General features: G+C 40.1%; 1 protein-coding gene across 1 annotated transcript in view; it reads left to right on the top strand.

Annotated features, from left to right (window-relative positions):
* The window catches only part of ATAD5 (ATPase family AAA domain containing 5), a 42,639-nt gene that overhangs the window by 7,966 nt on the left and 17,591 nt on the right, over window positions 1-17,082 (top strand). The window contains exons 4-10 of the mRNA XM_059669494.1: window positions 4,562-4,726; window positions 6,008-6,134; window positions 6,711-6,792; window positions 9,498-9,682; window positions 11,833-11,987; window positions 14,765-14,924; window positions 15,583-15,912. Coding sequence (XP_059525477.1) covers window positions 4,562-4,726; window positions 6,008-6,134; window positions 6,711-6,792; window positions 9,498-9,682; window positions 11,833-11,987; window positions 14,765-14,924; window positions 15,583-15,912 — 1,204 coding nt within the window. The remainder of the gene's footprint in view (window positions 1-4,561; window positions 4,727-6,007; window positions 6,135-6,710; window positions 6,793-9,497; window positions 9,683-11,832; window positions 11,988-14,764; window positions 14,925-15,582; window positions 15,913-17,082) is intronic.

Genomic DNA, 17,082 nt, shown 5'->3' on the forward strand with positions numbered 1-17,082 from the left:
CGACGCTTTAAGACAGTTCCTCATGTTGTGGTGACCCCCAATTTCATTATTACAAATTGAACATAATTAAAGCATAGTGATTAATCACAAAAACAGTATGTAATTATATATGTGTTTTCCGATGGTCTTAGGCGACCCCTGTGAAAGGGTCGTTGGACCCACAAAGGGGTCGCGACCCACAGGTTGAGAACTGCTGCTCTAGTTAGTTATTAAGATATCAAGATAGTTAATTGTGAGATGAAAGCAATTGTGAAGGGCAGTCTAATTTACTTTTTCTAGGTTTTGAGAGTTACATTCCAATTTTTCTCTAAGGTTACTTTTAGGTCATGATCGAATGTTTGGTTTACTAGTATTTCTGTAGATTAGAAATAAAGAGTACCATTTCTGGTACTATTGACATTTTGGGCTGGATAATTCTTTGGTGTGGGGGATTCTCCTGTGCATTATAGGATGTTTAGCAATAACCCAATTAACTGTAGGTTTATTCAACTTTTATTTTAGAAAGACCATGCCTTGTTTGTTTACTGCTTAGAATTATGATTCAGTAATAAAGTTTCCAACAAGACAAATCTCAAAATTTATTATATCCAAATTGGGGCCCTTATCTGAATTTACTTAGATCAGTTATTTTATCACATACTATTAATGTGTCAGTGATCCTCTTACCATATCGCCTTGCTTTTTGAAGCCTTAGCCAGGCTTGTTTACTAGCAATAGGCGAAAATCTTAGTCATTTTCTGGAAGAAATTTTTCATTTATGAGAATAAGAATAGACTGATTTTCTGCTGGGGTCCAGCCCCAGCGGGTCCAGGGGTCCCCAAAGGTGTGGACGGAGTCGGCGAAGAAGGAATGACACGGAGACAGCATTCAGTTGATCAGCAGCCTAGCCAGGATCTCCAGCCAAGTCCTGGTCTCGATCTCCAGAGAAGTTCTGCTTTCATGTTCTCTTGCTAGGTTCTCCAGCCAGGTTCAGTCACCAGGTTCTAGTCAGGCTCTCTTGCCAACCTCTGCAGTCAGGTTCAGTCCAGGATCCCTTGCCATGTTCTCTCCAGCGAAGTTCTTCTGTCTGTAGGTTCTGTGTAGGTTCTGTCTTCTTGGCTCTGTGTTCTAAGTTCTGTCTCTCTCTGTCTTGTTACATCTGTATTTATACCAGTTGATTCAATCCCATCAATCTCTATTCCAAAGGTTAGGGCGTTTCTTATCTCCATTCCAGGGAGTAAAGATTATGTAGCTTAAGCATGATTGTTCATAGTTAAAGTGATTAATTACCCGCCTGGCACTTAGTTAAGGGGTTTTATTCCCTCCCTAACTTCAGGGGAAAATCCCTACCTGGGGAAACAACCTTTCTCAGAGGTGACCTTGGTTAAAACACATAGTGCCAAGAAGGTGAGCAAACATATTAAGAAAAGTATGCTATATATGCCAGGTCCCTTGAAACAGCAAGCATGGACCGGCTCCCGGCAATTTTCCTAAGAGCTCTATATTCATAACAGCTCTTCCAACAGATATTTACAAAATGGCTTTCAGAATGGTTCTGGCTTCATTTTTTCATGCAATAAATATTTATTTAATGCAATGCTATATGCTATATGCTAGGCATTGGGAGGACAGCTCCATAGAAGATGCACATGGACTAGACTTTCATGGAGCTTAAGGTCTTACGGCGAATTCAGGCACATAAACATGCAATTGAATACATGTGATAAGATTTATAATAAAGTAAGTACTGAAAGCACATAAATGGGATGCCTACCTTCCAGGAACAATAAACAGGGACCCTAAATAATAAAAATTGTCCTTTAAACATAGGGAATGGTGTGTGTAAAGGCCCTGGAGACAAGAGAGAACATTTGTATTTTAGGGAGTGAGAAGTAGGGTCTGGACTATTCAGGAATTTGAACTTTATTCTGAGAGAAGTAGGGAGCCATTTTAAGTAAGGGGACTAACATGATCAGTTTTAGAAAAATTACTCTGTAGTATGGAGAATAATTAAAGTGGGAAGGTTTGAGGCTGGAAGACCATTTAAGAGGCCTTTGGAGTAGTCCACATGAGATATATTGTGTTTTGAATGACAGTAGTGAAAAGTGGACAGTGGTTATTCAGAAGACTTGATGGGCTGAATGTGAAAGAAAGGGAGAAGTGAAGCACGATAGTCAGGCTTCTGGCTTGGGCTTTTGAGCGGATGCTGTTGCATTCCACTGAGAGAGGAAGAAAGCTTGGTGTGGGAGAAAGATGAGGAATTTGGTTTTGGAAGAAATGAATTCTAGGTAACTGTGGGATGTCCACGTGGAACCATTTATAATTACCAGTTGGATCCATGGTCCTAAATCTTTGCAGAGATTTGAACCATAGGGAAAGCTAAAGGAGTCATTAGCATATTGATGGTAAATGAAACTCTGAAAATGGATGAGATGAAACAGCAAACATTTATTTAAAAAACAAACTGCAGAAGTATATAAAATGTACAAGATCTCTTAGCACATCAATGACAGAACCAGGTCTGAAGACCAGAATTATTATCTAGTGCTCTTTTCCACACCTATTACCTTTTCAATCTCTTGCCAAAGAATTCAGCCTAAAGGTATCTAAAATCAAAGAATAAACAGCAGTGTGGTGATTGCCAGAGGGAAGGGAGTAAGTGGAGAAGGGGTCCTAATATATGGTGACAGGAGAAGATTTGACTTTGGGTGGTAGGCACACTGTCCAATATACAGATCTTATGACGTAGAAACTCACACATGAAACCTGTATGTTCATGTTGACCAATGTCACCCCAATAAATAAAGTAAATAAAAAAATTAAAGGACTGTATAAATACTGAGGTATCAGACTTCCTGATTAGATGGTTCTGTCGTAAATAAAAATGAAGTTCAAATAAATGGATAAAATCAAAGAATAGATGGCATGAAGATGGTGGAGAAATAACCGACAATTCTAATCTATACTGCTAACATCTTTCTGGATGTTTTTCACAAATGTAACTATTTATCTGGATAAATTTCAAGTAAGAAATCATGGCAAACCAAGTATAACTAGACATTTTAATTTAATTGCCTTGGCAACATTTGAATAACCATTTCTTTGTCTCTAATGTAATTTATGATTGTATTTTTTTCTATCTATACTAATAAAAGGATAATATGCTAATTAGACTGGGTTTACCGGCCATCTTCTGGACATCCAACTTCATTCTGGACAAAGCCATGGTGGTGGGGGCCGAGGCCAAGGCAGTTAGGGGTGATCAGGCCAGCAGGGGAAGGCAGCTGGAGGTGAGATCAGGCCAACAGGGGAGGGCCGTCGGGGGCAAGATCAAGCTGGCAGGGGAGGGCCTTGCGGGGAGAGATCAGGCCTGTAGGGGAGGGCAGTTAGGGATGACCAGGCAGGCAGGCAGGTGAGCAGTTAGGAGCCAGCAGTTCCAGATTGCAAGAGGGATGTCCGACTACAAGTTTAGGCCCGATTCCTGTGGGATCGAGCCTAAATCGGCAGCTGGACATCCCCCAAGGGGTCCCCAATTAGAGAGGGTGCAGGCTGGGCTGAGGGACACGACCCCCTCCCCGCCGTGCATGAATTTCGTGCACCAGGCTACTAGTTATATATATTTTTAAATAGACATTTTCCTCTTAAGAGCAGTTATAGGTTTACAGCAAAATTGAGCTTAAGGTACAGAGATTTCTCATATATCTCCCGCACCCACACATGCACAACCTCCCCCATTGTCATTACCAGAGTAGTACATTTGTGGTATTTTGTTGTTTTATTTTTATTTTCAGTATTAAGTCAGGGGATAATGAAATGAAAAAAGGGCTTAGGATACCAGAAGCAACAGGAGAGAGCCTAGGCGGGGCTGCTTTGGCTCTCTAGAAAGTCACAGAAAAGAGGACCTTGGGGGGTTGGTCTGGGATGAGCTGCCACTGCCCACTGTTCCCTGGTTGCAAGTCCCCTGGAAACCCTTAGAGTTTGGGAGATGTACTCCCGTAGGGGCAGAAGAGGGCGAAAGGGCCAAGTAGTACATTTGTAGATTGAAGACTATATTGGCATATTATTACCTAGAGTCCATAGTTTGCATTAGGATTCATAGCCCTTAGGCAGCGGTTCTCAACCTGTGGGTCGCGACCCCTTTGGCGGTCAAACGACCCTTTCACAGGGGTCGCCTAAGACCATCCTGCATATCAGATGTTTACATTATGATTCATAACAGTAGCAACATTACAGTTATGAAGTAGCAACGAAAATAATTTTATGGTTGGGTCACAACGTGAGGAACTGTATTTAAAGGGCCAGAAGGTTGAGAACCACTGCCTTAGTGTGTCCTGATATATTCTGTGGGCTTGGACAAATATATAACGACATGTATCCACCATTATAGTATTATATAGACTAGCTCCACTGCCTTAAAACTCTTCTATGCCTTGCCTAGTCATCCCTTCCTGCTGCCCGCCCCCAACCCCTGGCAACCACTGATCTTTTTGCTGTCTCCATGGTTTTGCCTTTTCTATTTTTTCTATTATTAAGTATAATATGTTTGCCAGAATCTAAATGAATGTTTCATATTTTTGTTTAGGCAAGCAATACTTCAAAAAATGTGTCAAAAGCAAAACAATTGATTGAAAAAGCAAAAGCTTTACACATTAGTAGGTCAAAAGCTGCTGAAGAAATAGTGACACCCTTAAGGCGTTCATCTAGACGTCAGATTCTTCCTGAAGGGAAGAAAATGTCAGACACAGAAGTAAGTATTACAAATATTTATTGGTATAAATTATGTCCTAACCCTGACCAGAGTGGCTCAGTTGGTTGGAATGTCATCCCAGATACTGAAAGTTCACAGGTTCGATCCCCCTTCGGGGTGCATACCGGAGGCAACCTATCCATATTTCTCTCTTATTGATGTTTCTTTCCCTTCCCTCCCCCTTTCTCTCTCTCTAAAAAAAATTTTGTCCTATTTTGTTGTTTGGAGTGGGAGAAGGAAATCATTATGAAGTTAAAAAGTAAAATTATAAGGTAGCCTTGAGGTGGTAGAAAGAATGTAATTTTTATTTCTGCTTTAAAAGTCTTTGGCTCTCTGCCCTAGCCAGTTTGGCTTGGTGGATAGAGCGTCAGCCTGTGGACTGAAGGGTCCCAGGTTCGATTCCGGTCAAGGGCATGTACCTTGGTTGTGGGCACATCCCCAGTAGGGGGTGTGCAGGAGGCAGCTGATCGACGTTTCCCTCTTATCGATGTTTCTAGCTCTCTATCTCTCTCCCTTCCTCTCTGTAAAAAAATCAATAAAATATATTAAAAAAAAATAAAAGTCTTTGGCTCTCTTTTGCTACAGCATGTTTGAATCCTTATTGAGTCATTCAAGATTCTTTGTAGACTGCAGTAGGGCTTCCCTTTCTTCAAAACACCAACCTTCCTTTATACAATAAATTATTAATTTCTCCCCAAATGGTGCAGTTTTTAAATTTTTTTCAGTTTGTAGTCTAATGATGGGGAAATGTATGAAGTTGCCAATGTAATTACCTTGTCTATGGCTTCTAGCACTGTAATCCTTTTGAAATTTTAATGACATTTTATTTTAAAAATCTTTATTGTTGAGAGTATTACAGATGTCCCAGTTTTTTACCCCATTGCTCCCCTTCACCCGATTCTCACCCCACCCTAGGCCTTCACCACCCTATTGTCTATGTCCATAGATATGTGTTTATGCATATAAGTTCTTTGATTAATTTCTTCCCACCCTGCCCCCCCTTCCTCTGAGATTCACCAGTCTGTTCCATGTTTCTTTTCTATGTCTCTGATTCTGTTTTTATTGTTCATATTTTTTATCTTTTCTTCTCCTCCTCCTCCCCTTCCTCCTCTTCCTCTTTTTAAAGAATACCCTTCAACATTTCATGTAATACTGGTGGTTTGGTGGTAATGAACTCTACTTTAGCTTTTTCTTGTGTATGATATATTTTAAAGAGTTTTTTCTTATCCTGTCTTAGGACTCTGTAATAATAATAAATTATTTTTTCTTATTTTGTCTTAGGACTCTGTAATAATAATAAATTCAAGTCCTACTTCTTTAAAGCCTCCTGAGACAAATCAGAAGAAACTTCAGTGTCTAAATGATGTGCTAGGAAAAAAACCTACCAAGACTTCTAAAAATGAACCTGGTAATCAGATTTGATAACATTTATGATGAACATTAGAAGGTTTGGGGGGGGGGGTTATATTGTTCTGAATGCTCCCATTTTAATTTAATCTCTTGTTTTATAAATGGTAAACTTTAATTGGATTAAATATTCTGTTTTTATAAGTAAAGTTATAATGTAGTGAGGAGTTTTGCAAAGGGTAACTGACCATATCTTAAGTTATCACATTTCTGTGTATTTATTTATCCTTAGTTAAGTTAGTGGTTCCCAAACCTGACTATTTGTCAAAATAATCTGGGTAAATTTAAAAAAAAATTACATCTTTATTTCCTTTTCTAGGCATATTAACTAAGTATTTCCAGAGCTGGGTTGTAGGAATCTATAGTTTAAAAAAATTTTGTTCTCCAAGAGATTCTGATAATGATATTGCCCAGTTGAGGAACTAGATCCTTATATAGAATTTTTCTTAATTGGAAGAAACTTTTAAGGAATTCATTTTTTAAAAGTTTAAAAAGATAGAGATATAATTTGGAAAGTAGTTGGAAGGAAGTGGAGATGATGAACATTAATACTAACCTAAGTATTTATTTTTCTCAGGAAAAATGAAAATCGCTCCTTTATTTCTTACCAGAAAGGTTCATAAAACAGCTGATCCTGTCCTTGGTTTTGATGAAAGCAGGTCAGTCCAGGACAAATTTTTAAATGCCAAAATGTTTTATGGAATGTGTTTTGTTTTCACTTACTTTGATGAGAAAGCATGTAAATTATCATTTGAAGCTTTAATAAATACATTTTAAAAGATGAACTTAAAATATGACAGTGCTACAAGTGAATTTGAAGATCTTGTTTTTTTGCAAACATTTTGGGGCCATCTCTAGACAAAATAGTGAAAAATAAATAGGCAAACCAAAAAACCAAAAAGCTGATTATGAACTTATTCAATAAACCAGGCACTGATTTTTGGTACGAGAAATATTATGGGAAACAAAATGAGACATTCCCTGTCCTTATGAGGCTTATATTCTAGAAGAAAGACAAGCTATAATTGAACATTAATTGGGCCAACATTTGTACTAAGAAGGAGAGATACAAAGTTCTGTTAAGTTTATATTAAGTAAATTTGGTCTTGTTAAGAAAGGCTTTACTGAGGAAATGACGCCTGAACGGAAGGATAAGCAGGAGGTCATCAGGGGAAGGAACAGCGTTCTAGCCAGAGGGAGCAGTCCCTGTACCTGGATGGAGCATGGTCAGTACAGGAGATGGGAAGATGCCAGTGCGACTTGCGCATAGAGAGCGGGGGAGAGAGGAATGTGAGATTAAGCTGGAGAAGTGGGTGCCAGTCCCACCAAAGGATTTTAAACATGAGTATGGACATTTGGATTTTGAAAGTTTTATCTGACTGCTGGATTAATTCTGCTGTTGTATAAAGAATGGAACAGAGGAGAGCTTATAGTGGATGCAGGAGGCCAGGTGTGAAATGATGGAAGTGTGGACTCAGGTGTTGGAAAAGATTTAGGAGATAAATTAAAAACCCTTAGTGATTAATGAGAGTTGGGGTGGGGAGAAGGTGTAAGGATAACACTTAAGTTCTGGTCTATGTAAGTGGATGGCACAATGGAAGGAGACCAAATTTAGGGACATCATGTATTCAGGTTACTTGTTTTTCCTATTTCAGTTTTATTGATTTACAAATTATATATTGTTAAATGCATAAATCTTAAGCATACAACTGTGATAAACACATTATATTGGGATATAACATTTTTATTTTACTCCAGAAAAGTTACTTACTTTTCCTGTTATCCCCACCACTGCTACAACAAAAAGGTTACCACTATTATGATTTCTGTTACCATAGATTAGTATTGTGTTTTAAAATTTTACATAAACTTTAATTATATATATTCAATTATGTACATTCTTTTGTGTGTAGTTGCTTTTGCTCAGTATATACACACACATGCACATATTATTATTTAAAAAAATTTTAAATAATGTTTTTATTGATTTTTAGAGAGAGAAGAAGGGAGAAGGATAGAGAGATAGAAACATCAATGAAAAACATCATTGATTGGCTGTCTCCTGCCATGCCCCCTACTGGGAATTGAGCCTGAAACCCAGGCATGTGCCCTGACTGGGAATCGAGCCGGTGATCTCTTAGTTCTTGGGTTGATGCTGAGCCACATCAGCCAGGCTTTTTTTTTTTTTTTAATCCTCAACCAAGGAGTGAGAATATTTTTTCCATTGTTTTTCACAGAGAGTAGAAGTGGAGTGGGGAGAGGGAGAGAGAGGAGAGAGAAAGAGAGAAAGGCACATTGATTAGTTGCCTCCCATATACGCCCTGACTGGGGATCAAACCTGCAACGTAGGCAAGTGCCCCCCTGACCGGGCATTGAACCTGTAACCTTTTGGATGATGCTCCAACTGAGCCCCCAGCTAGGGCCAAGAGTGTAGTACTAGAAGGCCCCTCTCCAGTAACCGCTGAGAGAGAATGTGGGAGGACAAAGATATAAAGAAATTTTCCTTCTAAGAATGCGAGAGGCATATCTGGATGGACTCCAACCAACTTTTTGGTTAACAGGTGAATGCACTAACCGATTATGCTAGAGACTTGCTGTTTTCTGATTATTATATGTATAAATGCATTTTTTAAAAAGGAAAACAGAAAACAATGGGTGGAAAACTTACCACCCCTAAATAGCCCCTGTTAACATTTTAATGGGTGTCCTTCATATTTTTTCTTTCTTTTTTTTTTAAAATGCATTTTATTTTATTTTATTTTTTTAAATGCATTTAAAAAAAATGTTTTATTGAGTTTTTACAGAGAGGAAGGGATAGGGATAGAGAGTTAGAAAAATCGATGAGAGAGAAATATCGACCAGCTGCCTTCTGCACAACCCCCACTGGGGATGTGCCCACAACCAAGATACATGCCCTTGACTGGAATTGAACCCAGGACCCTTGAGTCCACAGGCCGATGTTCTATCCACTGAGCAAAACCAGTCAGGGCCATATTTTTTCTATATATATATACTTATTTAACTTCTTAACACTGATAGACTTTTGTTTTTATGATAAGCAAAAAAGAATTTGACCAGCTAACATCTTAGCTGACTAAATCTTTTCAAATTAAATTAAAGGTATTTATTTTAAAGACTAGAGGCCTGATGCACAAAATTTGTCCAAGAGTAGGCCTTCGCAGCCCTGGCTGCCTCGGCCCTCGTAGCCCCGCCCCCCGCCCACTGGTCATTCTGGAAGGTTGCTCCAGAAGGTCGTTCTGCCGTCTAGTCTAATTAGCATATTAGCTCTTTATTATATAGGACAGTTTATATGTTTAAAGTTTTTATAACCTTAGCTTTCCTTTTTACATCATTTTCTTAAAAGTCAAGATACCTCCGAAAGATCTCAGGATTGTGATGTGCGACTTAAAGCAAAGCGTGACTTTTTAATGAGTGGTCTGCCAGATTTGTTGAAACGACAAATTGCAAAGAAATCTGCTGCATTAGATGTGTACAATGCAGTGAGTACCAGTTTCCAGAGAGTAGTTCATGTACAACAAAAAGATGATGGTGAGCTTGTTTATTATTATGGGATATTTGCTTTGAAACTGTTAGAAGTAATATGAAACTAAGGTGGTTTAAGATGAGGCAAAGGTTTAAGTGTAATTCTTAGAATGATTTTAGTGGGAATTTAAAGTCTCTTCCTGAGCCTTAGGCTCACTTTACCAAGGATGACCAGGGGCAAGAAAGCCAAAGTCATCCTCAGCCTTTACCCCTCATGCCGGGGGACAGCAGGCAATGTGTGTGGGACCTTAAGTGCATATTGTTCTCCAGAGAGGCACTGTGCTCTAAAAGGAAGGCCATTCCCTTCTGAAATTATAGCCTGTGTGTGAACAGGTCATGTTTAAGAATTTCTCACAGGAGTTCAAGCTAATGTTCAGGGAAATTTGTTTGCCTCCTTTCCAGAGCAGCTTCTGCTGTTTAGTACCTACCTATTTTGGGGAATATTTTCTGGAATGGGTAACAAGTAGCAGTGCTTCATCGCCCTAGTTCACCCTATTCTCACGTGCACTGTGCACAAGAATGAACTGTTTGCACAAGCCTCTTTCTTATAAGGTGGTTTTAGTATGACCATAAGCTAATTCTATTTGGATTCTAATGCTGTAACAATTACAGTCTTACTTTACTTATATATTTTTTAATTGCTGGTAATGTACAAAACCTTATATCTTTATGTTGTTATTGTTTCTACCTAAGAGTTATTTTTGTCAGCACAAAACCAGTTATATTCCCTCAGCTGGCTTTGTGGTTTGGTTTAGTGCACTCCTTCTATCATGAAGTGTACACGGTGTTCTGTTTTCTTTCTTTTCCTTTTATGCTTTTGACCTTGGTATTTTGTTGTTGTTGTTAATCCTCATCCAAGGACACTTTCTTTCCATTGATTTCTAGAGAAAATGGAATGGAGGGAGGGAGGGAGAAAAAGAGAGAGAGATAGAGGAAACAACGATGAGAGTGATACATCAATTGGCTGACCAGGGCTGGTGATTGAACCCCCATATGTGCCCTTGACTGGAATCGAACCTGTGACCCTTTGGCCTGAGGGTCAATGCTCTAATCACTGGGCAACACCAGTCAGGGCCTGACCTAGATACTTTTTGAGTTTCTTTCGGCTTCTCATTTGTATGGAGAACTTCCCAGCCTGTCTTTGTAATAATATTCTACTTTTCCTTTTTTCCAGCTGCCACTGGTCATTCAGTTGATGAAGCCTTTTCTGTTATTTTTTACTAGTTCAATTTTATATAGTATTTTTTTAATTTAAATTTTTATTGATTGATTTTTTTTTATTATTATTATTTTTTATTGATTTATTTTTAGAGAGAGGAGAGGAAGGGAGAAACATCGATTTGTTGTTCCACTTATTTAGGTATTCCTTAGTTAATTCTTGTATGTGCCCTGACCAGGGATTTAACCTGCAATCTTGGCATATTAGGATGACGCTCTAACCTACTGAACTACCTGGCCAGGGTTTGCATAGTGTTTTCTGAAAGTATATTCAACTATAGAAATTAGTTATGCTCCCCTCCCCCCCCCCCCGATTTTGACAAACCCATTCTCCTAGAAGCATGCTACTATAAAACATTGGAGATGAGCAGATGAGCAGATAAGGCAAACACAGAGAGCACTTCTCTCCCTAGAACCACAAGAGTTAGCAAACACTTAACTGTTGCTTGGCATTTTGCCCAACACTTCATATGAATATCTGGTTTAATTCTCATAACAACTTTAGAAGGTTAAGTATTATAATTGTTGCCCCCACTTTACACATGAAGAAACTAAGGTTTAGGATCTTGCCCACAGTCACCTAGCTAGTAAGAGGCAGAGTCTGGATTTGAATCTAGGCCTGACTTTAGAATTTAAACTTTAAACCAGAATGTTAACTGACACTGACATTTTTATTCTGAGTAGCAAGGTTGATTTAAAAATAGAAGAAAATTTGCAGATATTTGCTTATTTTTAACAATTGGAACGGAAGACTAGGTAATTTTTATTAATTGTATTTGTTGGAGGTGAAGATTTTGTTCCCTTTTGTACTCATCTTAGTTTTGATACTTTTGTGTTAACTATGTAGTTAAGTCTTTTTATGTTTATATACTTGGCATTTGATAAGTGGATAATATGTGAATGAAGGTAATTAAAACAATTTTTCTGTTTTTCTTTAGGATGCTCTTTGTGGCATTTGAAACCACCCACTTGTTCTCGCTTAATTAAACTTAAACAATGGAATACTAAAGTAAATCTTTCTAAATGTGTTATTGCTCTTGGTGAATTTTCAACATTGAATTCAAATTTGAAAAGTAATAATTCTACTGTTGTGGTAAGTATTAGAAAGCTCATTCATTGTAGAGTGTTTCCTTCACATCTTTTAGAGAAAAAACAATTTGGATATCTACTATTGTAGCCTAAAAAATAAATCTCAGCTAAAGTAATATCTCTTTTAAATACTAAAGCTATAAAAACATTTTAAGAATTAATGCTAGCCAGTTTCAAAATATTACCCCTTGGGAGATAACCACCTGCTGGCTTAGGCCCACTCCCCTGGTGGCAGATGGCACACCCAATTATATAGTACATTTAGATACTTTATAAGTCAGCATTTTATTTATTTATTTATTTTTTTAAAATAGATTTTATTGATTTTTTACAGAGAGGAAGGGATAGGGATAGAGAGTTAGAAACATCGATGAGAGAGAAACATCGATCAGCTGCCTCCTGCACACTCCCCACTGGGGATGTGCCCGCAACCAAGGTACATGCCCTAGACCGGAATCGAACCTGGGACCCTTGAGTCCGCAGGCTGACGCTCTATCCACTGAGCCAAACCAGTTAGGGCTATAAGTCAGCATTTTAATCTAGTAAATATGTGAAGTCCAATTACTAGTTGAAACAGAACAATTGTTTTAAGTCCTTAAAAAACTAAGCAAATGCAGCTTTTTGCCATCAAGATTGTTTTTAATAACATTTCCATCAAGCTTACATTTAGTGATGAAAGCTAAGTTTTACTTACTAGAAGTCCGGTGCATGAAATTCATGCCTGGGGGTGGTGGGGAGGGGTTCCTCAGCCTGGCCTGCACCCTCTCCCAGTCTGGGAGCCCTCGGCGGCTGTCTGAATGACGGCTTAGTGCTGCTGTCACTGCACTTGCCAGCCATAAGCCTGGCTTCTGGCTGGAGGAGCACACTGACCACCAGGGGGCAACTCCTGCGTTGAGTGTATTCCCCCTGGTGGTCAGTGCACATCATAGTGACTGGTAGTTCCACCGTTTCATCGATTTGCATATTAGCCTTTTATTATATAGGACTAGAAGCCCCGTGCACAAAAATTTGTGCACTTGCGGGGGGCGGGGGTCCCTCAGCCCAACCTGTCCCTCTCACAGTCTGGGACCCCTTGGGAGATAACCACCTGCTGGCCTAGGCCCGCTCCCCTGGTGGCAGATGGCACGCCCAATCCCACGGTGTCTGCCCCGTCTCCCCCCGTCGCAGATGGCAGGCCCAGATCCCGCGCTGGCTCGGGTGGCTGCTCAGATCGTGCTGCCACCCGCCCCGCCCACCCCGCCCAGCACATCGCAGGCCTGGATCCCTCGCTGGGGCAGGCGGCGGCTAGGGATTGCGCTGAGGTCCCTGTGGATGTTCAGGCTCCAAAAGCATAGTTTTTCTTTCTTGGTTTTGTTTTTACTTCTTGAAATTAAAATGTGTTAAAATAATTTTTTTGAAGAATAGCTCAAGCACCCAGTGAGGCCTTAAAGCCTGGGGTGCTTGCTTGTGTTGTCCGAGTCTAAGCTCGCGGCGCCGGAGCCCCCCCAGGAGACGGGAACCTGGTGCGGCTCTGTCTCCTTCCCGAAACCGCATGCACAGCTGCTGCCAGGTGCCCCGCCATCCTCCTTCACTTTTCGTGCCGAACTTGCCGGTCACTCCTGGTCTCCGTCCGATGTGGGGGGGCGTGTTTCTTTCTGAGGAGCCATCCTGGTCCTGGCCCTGGGCCTCCACTTCCTCAGACCACCCCCCTCCCCCGCGCCGGCCCGCTTTACAGCAGAGTCTCCCGCCCTCCCCTGTGCTCTCCGCTTTCCTGATGCTCCTTTTCGCTTCCAGAGCCGCCCGTCTTGCTGTGTCCCGCGCCCTTTCGCTCTTCCGTGGAGATGCCCAGACCTTTCTTTTCTTTGGGTACTTCCAGGGCTTTCTTCAGGTTTCCTTTCTGAGCTGTTTTTCTGATTTTGGACCTGGGAGCCAGGCCTCCTGCACCCGCAAGCTGCTGCACTTCCTCTAAAGTCATTTCTCCCTTAGGCCCCAGTCCCTCAAACCCCCCTGGAAAGCACTGGTCACTTCCTGTGCCCGTGCGCTTCCTGCTCCTGGCATTTCAGGTAAATGGAGTCAGACAGCTGGGGCCTTTGCTCTGCCTGCTTCCCTCAGCTCCGTGTTTGTCCTCGCCGCCCGCAGCGTGTCAGCCTGCGCTCCTCTTCGCTGTCACCTACTCCCTGTGCGGACATAGTTCTGGGGTCGACACCTATTTTCTTCTTTGTTGTTTGTTTTAAAATAACTTCTCTAATGTATTGGTGCCTAGTTCCAATAAGCATAAGCCTGATGCTCGAGTAGGCAGGTTCAGGTCTCCTGGCTGTACGCCTGGGGCTCCTACCCCTATGGGGGGGTGGTGTGCTGCCAGCCTCTCCCTGTCATGGGGCGGGTGGTGGCTCAGGATCGCGTTGCCACCTGCCCCGCCCCACACAGGACAGGCCTGGATCCCGCGCTGGGGCAGGTGGCGGCTTGGGATCATGCTGCCGCCCGCCCTGCCCGCTCTGCCCTTCACATGGCAGGCCAGGATCTCACACTGGGGTGGCCAGCAGCTGGGGATTGCGCTGCTGCCAGCCCCTGGTGGGGCGGAGCAGTGGGATCTGCCTGTAGTATGCAAATTAGCCACCATCTTTGTTGGCAGTTAATTTGCATATCATGCTGGTTAGCCAATGGGAAGTGTAGTGAAGGTACGGTCAATTACCATGTTTGTCTATTATTAGATTGGATTATTGACAAAGTAATTGGTAGTATTGTGCTTAATGTTAATAGACAGTGTGGGTCAGTTATTGAGTATTTTATTCTCTATTTCAGTTAATGGGGAGAAGAAAAGATTTTACTGAAGAAGTAAGAAATCTTTTGCTGGAGGAAATTACATGGTTAAATCCTGAGTTTTCTTTGAGGAAATATTTTCCATTGCTTCTTAAAAAAAAAGCTGAGCACCAAGTACTCTCTGAATGTCATTGTAAACAAGGTTAGTGATAATTATTATCATTTATGTTAATATTTCACTTTTGAAAGCACTAAGAGGTTATGGCCGGTGTGGTTCAGTTGGTTGAGCATTGTCCCATGCACCTAGAGGTCATAGGTTCAATTCCTGGTCAGGGTCACATGCCCATGTAGCAGGTTTGATCCCAGTGGGGGGAATGCAGGAGATAGCTAATAGATGTTCCTCTCTCATCATCGATGTTTCTGTCTCTCCCTCTCTCTCTAGTATCAATGAAAACATTTTTTAAGAAAAAGAAAAAAAGCACTAAGAGTTAGCCATTGACCCTTGGAAGTGGTCATCATGAAGAGAACATTGCTTATGGTTGGCAGGGAGAATTTATTCAACTGAAGTAAAGCATCTTGTGCAATGCAGTGTTAGCCCCTGCCAGCTTCCAGAGATGCCAGCCCAAGACAGCTATTAATAATTCACTTAAGGAAAGCCTTAAATGAGATAATTTGAACTTATTTGCTTGTACAAAGGCAGTCTAAATAAGATATTCAGCTTGTTTTCAGCATGCCATATTTGATTCTTACCTTTTGTTTTGTAGTAAGTCAATTGGATATTTTGAAGTAATACTAAGATTATTGGGTATTAAAATTTTTTTGATTAGTAAGCATATGCATTTCTATTATTCCCCAAATAGAAAATCCACAACTAGAGCCTGATGTCAGTCTAAAGGAAACCAAAAGGAAACGAGTGGAAACCAAAAATCATAAATCAAAAAGAAGGAAACCAAATGAGTATTCAGAAAATACAGAAAATATAAATGGAAAACCAAAAGAACTGGAAAAAACACACAACTACACTGGGATAAAGCTAGATTCTTCCAAAAGTCTGTATTCTAAAACACGCAGGAAGACACAAACTGCTGTGAGTACAACATGTGAAGTGGAAAGTGAAGCAGTAGAAGATTCTGATGTTCTGATAATAGATGATGAGAAAGCATCTACATCAGAAATATCTTCTGTTCCTGGTAAATTAGTTCTTATCTTTTTTTTAAACCTGTCACTTCCCCTCTCTCAATATGTGCTCATTGCAAATTCAAACAATATATATGTATAAATAAGAAGTGGAAGCCTCACTGACAAGAATCTTATAGATAATCTTAACATTGCTTTTTGATCTTTGATTTTTTTTCACTTCTGTAAATATATATGCTTTTATAAAAAATAGGGATCAGCCCTAGCCGGTTTGGCTCAGTGTATAGAGCACAAGCCTGCAGACTGAAGGGTCCCCAGTTTCGATTCCCTGTCAGGGGCACATGCCTGGGTTGCGGGCTCGATCCCCAGTGGGGGCATGCAGGAGGCAGCTTATCAATGATTCTCTCTCGTCATTGATGTTTCTATCTTTCCCTCTCCCTTTCTCTCTGAAATCAGTAAAAATATATTTTAAAAAATAGGGATCATATTATACATATTATTTTACATGTATTTCTCATATTTCTTACATGTTCCCATTCAGGGTATCTAACTTTTCCCAAGTATCCTATTAAATTAATTCATCTATTTATGTTGCTTTAGAGCAGGGGTGGGGAATGTCCAGCCCGTGGGCTGTATAAAGCCCATGAGATCATTTGGTCTGGCCCTGCAAAGGCATTAGGGGTGAGTTAATGAAATGTTTGACCAAATAGAGCAGGCTAATTTTTAAATTGATAATTTTGTATGGCCCGCAAATGATATTATAAATATCCAAATGGCCCTTGGCAGAAAAAAGCTTCCTCGTCCCTGCTTTAGAGTATGTTTTGATATTTGTATAGCAAGTCTATCATTTTTAAAAGCAATTTTCTTACATCTCTACTATGAACTATAGTTTCCCTTACTCTCATAAATCCCATTGAGGTTTGATTTTGCATTAGTTTATAGATTAGTTTGGAGTGAATTGACATCTTTACAACATTCAGTTTTCTCAACAGGGAGTGTAACATATCTTTCCATTTAAACTGGATGATTTAGTTGGGCATTTTAATGTTTCTTTTCATTGTTCAAAAAAGACTCCACTAAAATTATGCTGTCTTTGTTCTTTAGATATTTTTTTTCTTTTTTAAAAATTTTCTTTAGATACTTTTTATGGTAAAAATTATTTTTTGTTTTCAGCATTATTAAAAATTTGAATGTATACTTTTAAACTTTACTGTCATGAGACT

The sequence above is a fragment of the Myotis daubentonii genome, chromosome 16, assembly GCF_963259705.1.
Source record: "Myotis daubentonii chromosome 16, mMyoDau2.1, whole genome shotgun sequence".
Classification (NCBI taxonomy): Eukaryota; Metazoa; Chordata; class Mammalia; order Chiroptera; family Vespertilionidae; genus Myotis; species Myotis daubentonii.